At 36.8% G+C, this 7,470-nt stretch overlaps 1 protein-coding gene across 10 annotated transcripts; it reads left to right on the top strand.

Annotated features, from left to right (window-relative positions):
- The first annotated feature begins 226 nt into the window (after positions 1-226).
- On the top strand, positions 227-5,169 carry LOC107613440 (uncharacterized). Of its 10 annotated transcripts, none has more exons than XM_016315436.3 (7): positions 239-642; positions 1,010-1,154; positions 2,216-2,423; positions 2,673-2,737; positions 3,036-3,212; positions 4,147-4,522; positions 4,605-5,169. In XM_016315436.3, the coding sequence occupies exons 2-7, from the start codon at positions 1,118-1,120 to the stop codon at positions 4,915-4,917; spliced, it is 1,176 nt and encodes a 391-aa protein (XP_016170922.1). In that variant the 5' UTR covers positions 239-642; positions 1,010-1,117; the 3' UTR covers positions 4,918-5,169. The 10 variants fall into 10 exon arrangements, with proteins under 10 accessions (XP_088362545.1, XP_016170922.1, XP_016170921.1 ...); XM_016315435.3 differs by having other exon boundaries at positions 1,010-1,138; XM_088506414.1 differs by lacking the exon at positions 2,673-2,737.
- The last annotated feature ends 2,301 nt before the right edge of the window (positions 5,170-7,470 follow it).

Consider the following 7,470-nt stretch of genomic DNA (forward strand, 5'->3'; position numbering starts at 1 on the left):
CCTATATAATTAATACATTAATTTTAATTTAAAAATTAAAAAATATGAATTCTATTGTTTTTTTCGATTAATCTTTTTGTGCAAAATTTTTGATAGTTGACTGATTTTTGTCATTTGTCCAAAAACCACAATTGAACCATCGAACCGGCCGAGAACCGGTCGGTCGAACCGAACCGTGACCCGGCCGGTTTTTTGAATAAGGGGAAAACGAAGAACGCGTTGCTCTGTGCTGTGCCCCCTCCCCCTTTCGTTCCTAACTTTCCTTCCTTCATTTGTTCATTCTCCTCAGATCAAAGAAAGAAAACCCTAGCTACCCTCCACAGTCGCCGAACGGAGTGAGTGAGCCATTGCCGCCGTCCGTGGTTGTCCGAGGCTTCTCTCTTCTTCCTCGCTCGGCGTCCATCATCCATCGTCTTCGTCCTGCGCGCCGTCGTCTCGTCGCCGTTTCGTTTATAACAAAAAAAAAAAAAAAACAAAGCTTCGGTAGCGCTGAGAGCTCCTTGCCCCCTTCTCTCCTTCTTCACTCTCCAGAACTCAACTCAACTCAACGTCAAGGCCTCTCAGCCGCCGTTCGTTTGTCCGTCGATCCACTGCCGCCGTCTGTTCGTCAAACCCCAGAGCCCAGAGCCCCAGACTTCAAAGGTCAGTTCACTGCTCAATTCTTCTGCATTTTTTTATGCCCTGTTTAATGATTATTTGATTACTGATTATTTGAATGTTTTGTATTAAATATTTTGAATCATTATTTGATTTCTGATGAGCCCTGGTTCTGCTGTGTTCCTGTTTTGTATGTTGTGATTTCGCTGATTATTGAAGATCTTGTGATAATTGATTATTTGATTACTGCATTATCGTCTTTTGCACCTTTGTTGTCAATTCATATGTAGATGTTAATGGTTTGACATTCAACAGGATTTAAGATAGCTTTTCTTATTATTTTTGTTTTTTTTAATTTTTTTTTATTGTGAATTGATATTAAATTGGCCCTTCTGTGTCTTTCTCTTTATAGATGCTTACCTGGGTATCCCTTCAAATGTCCCAAGCTGCAGATTACTCCTGAGAATGGCTTATCAGAGAGTGACACTGATAAACTATTTTCACTCCTCCATGATCAGATATGATCCCAGTTTATACCTCAGTATATGTCTCTACCCGTACGCATCAATGTTGTTGAATTGTTGACCTTTGGTGCATTTATTGTGCTGTAGGTAGTGTTGTAGTAATATTTATGGCTAGGATGAAATATTGGTTAGCAATAGAATGCTTTGATATTTTTGATTCCTTGGTGTCAATGCTGAGAGCAATTAAGAGCAAGCATGTGTTATGATGCCCAAGTTGGTAGAAAGGGAGCCACAAGGTGGAAGAAGTATCAAGTATGTATTATTGAATTAAAAGATTTTTAAAAGCATGATTTGTACATTATCTAAAGAAAGTTGAGGTAGGATTCATATTGAGGTAGTTGAGACCTGAATGGCAAGAACAAGTTACTAAACCAAGCATATTTCTATGTGATCTTATTTTGAATTCTTCATGTGTTCTTTCTTTTAATTCTTTGAATGTAACAACTGATCTTTCTTGGTACCCAGGAGTTTACTAGACATGTTTCAGTTCAATTATTTCCTCACTTCATTTCATTTAATCATATATTCATGTTCTTTTTCTTTTCGAAAATTAGTTGCTCTTTTTATTTACATAGCTGTTATGACATAGTTTGTTTGTTGAAGCTTCAGTTTTTACTAAAATTGAAGCCTTTCTCTTAATTCATGTATTTTTATTTCTTGTTTATTCTGAATTTTGGTTACAATTTGATCTAGTTGGAGGCAGGGAAGCAACTTTTAACTCAGCGAGGCTATCTTCGCTTCCGACCGTAAATGAAGAAGAAGCATCCTAGAGAAGCTTTCTAACAGCATTCAGTTGTTTGTCATCAAATTAGAAACCTTGGACAATGATTCTTTAGAGTGTTTTTATTTATAATTATATTTTAGAGTGTTTATTTATAATTTATTTATTATTTTATTATAAACTGGTTTTTTCGGTTGGACCACGGTTGAACCGGTTGGACCAGTGAACCAGTGATAAAAACGGTTTGATGATCGGTTCGATTTTCAGAACCTTGCCATAAATATAGTAATTCTCTGACATTCCCATTAAACTAGGGTTTCACTTTCTCAGAAAAATAAAATTTTATTTTCCCTCATCCTTTTCAATCTTACAGGGTGTCATCTCTCTTTCACAATCAAATCTTGTTCCGGATCAAATCATCATCGTAATCTTTCTGTTTATACTTCTCCGATAATCTCATTTCTGCATTCTCCGGTCTTTACTTTTCGTGGCGGTGGCATCGGCGTCGGCCACCCAACGTGCAAAGGCTGTGCTGTTCTCTCGTGTGCTAGGCAGCTAACTGGCTCTATCGTCCAAGAGTGGTTGGTTCCAATTTTCATTATCACTTTAATATTTGTTGCTGTACTTATTCATTCTTTTGGTTATTCTTGTTTTGATTGCGCGTATACATGTATTTTGGTGTGTTAAGACTTGATGTATGTTTATTTGTTGAATTTCTATTGAATTTGCTGAATTAATTGCATGCCTTATGAGTAGAAAATTGCTTAGATTGATTAGATTTTATAACTTATATGTCCAATTTTCTGCATTTTTTTGCCTGTATTTTTTAGGGAAAAAGTCTATGGGGCCAGCAGTTTAATTAAAATCTGGCCAGCACTTAACCAGCAAAAGAAAAGTAAGCAATCTTTTATCATTAGATGTAATTTCACACCATTAAAAACACTAATGATGGCTAATTGATGGCTACAAATTACAAAACTTACTGGCCCCTTAACACTCCTCATTTTTTAGGTAATTCGCCATTTCTCGTGACATCATACGCTATATTCTATGGCAGAGTTTTGGCTCGCCACCATGAGCTGCCATCTACAATAACCTTCAAGTTGATTGATAGTTATTTGTTTTCATTGTTATTCATTCAATTATCCTCTCACCAATGTTTTCCTCTCTATTTTTTTGGGTCATATGACCAGCTGCACAGATGGATTTGGAGACTGAAAACAGATTAGCTGCTATGCTTATGAGGGAAGCAGCTGAATTGCGGCGACAGTCTGAACAGGAAGGTGTTCTGGCTTATCTTCATAAGTCTAATGCAAGGACTCGGCCAAATTCATGTTTCCTCACTGCTACTGTACGTGGGGTACAACAAGGTTGGTTCTTAGTCACAAATTTTAGATAGAACTTGGCTATTTTTGTTCTAGATTATCTTATGATTCAGGTCTGTTCTTTCAAGGAAGTTATATTACTATGCATGAAAGAATGTCTGTATATCTGATCCAGTGGGGCTTTTCCTGTTTGTAGTAGAAAGTTTATCTATTTATCTAAGTTTAACTTAATGTTACACAATTAAATAACTTTTATTGGACTACTTTTTTATAAAAGCTATCATCGGATTAGAAGCTTATATACTATAGATCATGTATATGAAATTTCATCTCAATTCAGAATCATTTGATATACCTTTTTATAGATAAAAATCAACGATAATATAAAAATTTAAAACACACATGCCTATGGATTGTTACAATAGTCTTATTGATGTATATTTACAAAACTTGGTACAAATGATCTTCACGATAGGTGATTGTGGTCAACAATTAGATTGAGAAAAAATAACTTTGTTAGATAGATATAAACAGTTTAAATTTGCTTAAATTAACACTGGTGTTATTTGATCTTTGCTCTCTCTCTTACACGCACACACACACACACACACACACACACACACAGATATATATATATATATATGCCTTTGTCAAAATCTTGATCATCCTACATTCCTCTAACCTCCGAATCATCTATGGCAGTTTTGAGATCAGCCATAATATAGTGACATCTGATATTGACGACTGTGTTCCTTATTATCTATGGATATTTCTTAGTTATAGAACATTATGGTATGCCAACCCCATCATGTGGGATAAGGCTTAATTTCTGTTGTATCAATACAGCTTTGTTGTTATTGCATTTAACCATGTTGAAACTTCATTTATTGAGGATCTAGATAATAAAATGGCCATCCTCCTCTTGTCTGTGTTGTGCTATAATTTATGTCAATTGTTTATTAATTTTTTTTCATATCAGCAAATCGAGCTGTGGAAGTGAATGAGATGTGGCGAGTGCGACAGAAAGAATTGGAACTTGATAAACAGGCTAAAGGCACCACGAAAGATAAAAGCAGTGGTTACAAAAGCCACACGGATCGTGACTCATCAGGAATCTCTAGACGATATGCTGCTTTTGATAATAGCTTGAATGCCTCTTCTTCATGTTCAAGTAAAAGAGAATGGGATGAGTGTGGATCAAAAGATAAAGGAAGTTCTGACAAATACTACAAGGATATTAGTAATAGTAACCTATCAAGAAGCATGAGTAGACATGGCAATTTTCAAGAACCAGAGTATAATCCAGAACCAGAAGGTATAAGGGATGAAGAGATGGAAGAGTTTCTTCATACAAGGTATTGCTACTTTCTCTTGTATTCTGATGTGTCATTTACACTTAGTCTTCATTTTTGTTTAAGAGACATTAGTTTGGTGCAGGAAAAAGCGAGGCAGAGGTGGCATCGGTCCCAGAATGGATGAGACTGGGCCTTACCTTCCGCCCCATCCAGATGGGGAAGCTAGTCCTACACCGGATGCAAGGGAGCGCCGTCTTATTTATGGTCCTGAGAGGCTGTCATCAGGGAAGTCGAATGAATCTTCAGAAGAGGAGCTTCACGATAAAAGGCTGAAAAAGCAAAGAAAGTCTCACTCTGGCAACTCAGACAAGGAGCACTCTAACTCTAAGAAGCACAGGTCCAAAGAAAAATCAAAGCACAAGAAAAAGGAGAAAAGAAGAAAACACCGTCACTAAGAACTTTTGTGGAATTTGATATTCACTGTAGGTAACTTTAGAAAATTTGGAAAACTAACATTTTTACTTTGTACATATATTGCGTAAGATCAGAGATGTGGGTAAATTTATCATATACAAGTTGAATAGTAGTAAGCTAGTAGGTAAATGCAATTTGGCAAGCATGGGTGAGATTTATGCCTACAAAAAGTTACAGCAACTTTTAGTTGGCGAACTATTGACAAATGAAATTCATGTAGAGATTTGTGGAAATTTCATCAAGCAGATTTAACATCATAATATCCATCCAAACTTCATTCTTTTCGTTGAAACTGGCAAGCTACTTTGCGTAGATCTCATATTGAACTAAAAATATTTAACTCATTCTAGAAAATTTCTTAGTTAAATTTAAGAAATCGTTATTTCCAAAAGCAAAACTAAAACAACATTAAAATGAAATATATTGTTTTTCTGGAAGTAAGAAAATCCGATGGATTTTATTTGATTATGGTCAGAATTTTGTGAATTCTACGCATGTGTCATTTCTTTATTTTTTTCTTTTTCTTGTTTTATGTATTTATATCAGTTTTTATTTTTTAATGACAATTTTATAAAAAGTTATTTTTACAGAAAAATAGTGATAATATATTTTTGTGTATAACTAATTTTTTATATATACATGTGCTAGATTGTTTGGTAAAGTTTTATTTTTCAAAAGTAATTTATTAAAGTTGACTTTGGATATATATAAGTGTCCATACCTTGGTCTATAACTTAGTCGTCTACAACTTAGTCAGATTCGAAATGAGTAAAGCCCAATCAACACTCTACATATATCAGATCTTCATTATTACTACACCCGACATTATAAGAGGTCGGACATGGCGACATGAGTCTACTCTTATCTAAACAAGTAACTAGCTTCTAAGATATCTCCTATTAATCTAGAAGGGAGATCTCAACAACCTCTTTAACAAAAGGGAACGGTTATCCACCATCGAAGGTGGAACTACTCTAAAAAGTGGTTATTGACTCTACATCTACACTTACAAATATCCTAACACCCTCAGGTATTCTTTGAACCCAATCTACTAAAATCATGCCTAAAACCCATGCTAACTTAAGCATCGGAGACCCTTGCAGCTACCACCCCACCTTCTCATGAAGAACTCGGACAGCAGCACCTCATTGCCAGAAGATGCCGAACACTGACCTTACAAAAGTCTGGGGTCCAAACTCATCCGTTTCAGGTAATTCTAGAAACATTTGCGCCGTGCTGGTGACTTGGAAATCAAGACCGTACAATGGCGGACGACATCCCAAAAGATGGACATATCGCTTTCGACTCAGAAGCCCGAGAAGAAGAGCAATACAATGATGAACGGGCGTTAGTCATACCTCCCCAAGCTAACGAAGGGAGAGGTGCGACCAGAGATGCGCACACTTCAAACCGAGAAGGACACAGGATAAGCTCAGAAGTACATAGACCTAAAGCATTCGGGCCAAGAGATCCTACAGAGATCATGGGACTTGTCCACGGATATCAAGGTCAACAAGAACAACTTGAACAGGAGCTAGAGCGACAGCAAGAGTCTGAAAGATTACTGAAGAGGGAAGTCTGACGACGAAGGGAATTAGAAGAAAAGCTCTTGATGTTGGAATCCGACTTTAAGGGAAGAAAAACCCGAGCAGACCGAGAAAAAACACCTCTGACAGGCGAAGATCTATTCATAGAAGAAATCATGCCGGTTAAAATTCCTAGAAATTTTAAAAGGCCGGACATGGGTTTTTTTTATGGAACCACCGATCCAAGACATCACCTAAGTAATTTCAAAAGCCGCACATACATGGCAGACACATCAGATGCAACCCGTTGTATAGCCTTCCCAACTATGTTAACTAAGGCGGCCATGAAGTGGTTTGATAGTTTACCACCTAGAGTGGTCACATGCTTCGACGATCTGGGAAAAAGTTTCCTTACCCGATTTTCCATTCAAAAGGATAAAGTCAAGCATGCACCAAGTTTCTTGGGAGTAAAGCAAAAAGTCGGGGAGTTCCAACGAGTTTATATGGAGATTCAACAAAGTATGCTTGGAGATTCATGGCCTACCTACCGAAATAGTCATCATGAGACTAGTCAATGACCTCAGGGAAGGACCTTTATCTCAATCCATATCCAAGAGACACCCGACCTCTTTGTATGAGGTACAAGAGCGAGCTGAGAAGTACATCAATATGGAAGAAACAACTCATTTAAGGGAACTTGCTCTGAAACAACACAACCAATATTTGTCTTGGGATAAAGAGAAGGAATCCAAAAAAAAAAGAAGAATACAACTCAGACAAAATTCGAAAGTATCAAAACTACATCACATTACGAGTATCGCTTGTTGATGTCTATAGAGAGATCTGCCATACAGAAAGATCCCTCCTTCCAGGCCGATCAAAAATAAGAAACGAAGAAGTCGATCAGAATACTGCGAGTACCGTAAAATCCACGACTATTTCACCAATGATTGCTATGATTTAAAAAATGTAATAGAGAGATTTGCCACATAGAAAAGATCCCACCTC

Source organism: Arachis ipaensis, chromosome B2, assembly GCF_059453495.1.
Source record: "Arachis ipaensis isolate K30076 ecotype BB chromosome B2, ASM5945349v1, whole genome shotgun sequence".
Lineage (NCBI taxonomy): Eukaryota > Viridiplantae > Streptophyta > Magnoliopsida > Fabales > Fabaceae > Arachis > Arachis ipaensis.

Coding starts and splice junctions, on each gene's coding strand:
- LOC107613440 (XM_016315435.3), top strand. CDS start 1,063: ATGGCTTATCAGAGAGTGACACTGATAAACTATTTTCACTCCTCCATG. Junction 2,738..3,035: donor ACTTAACCAGCAAAAGAAAA/GTAAGCAATCTT, acceptor TCATATGACCAG/CTGCACAGATGGATTTGGAG. Junction 4,523..4,604: donor GAAGAGTTTCTTCATACAAG/GTATTGCTACTT, acceptor AGTTTGGTGCAG/GAAAAAGCGAGGCAGAGGTG.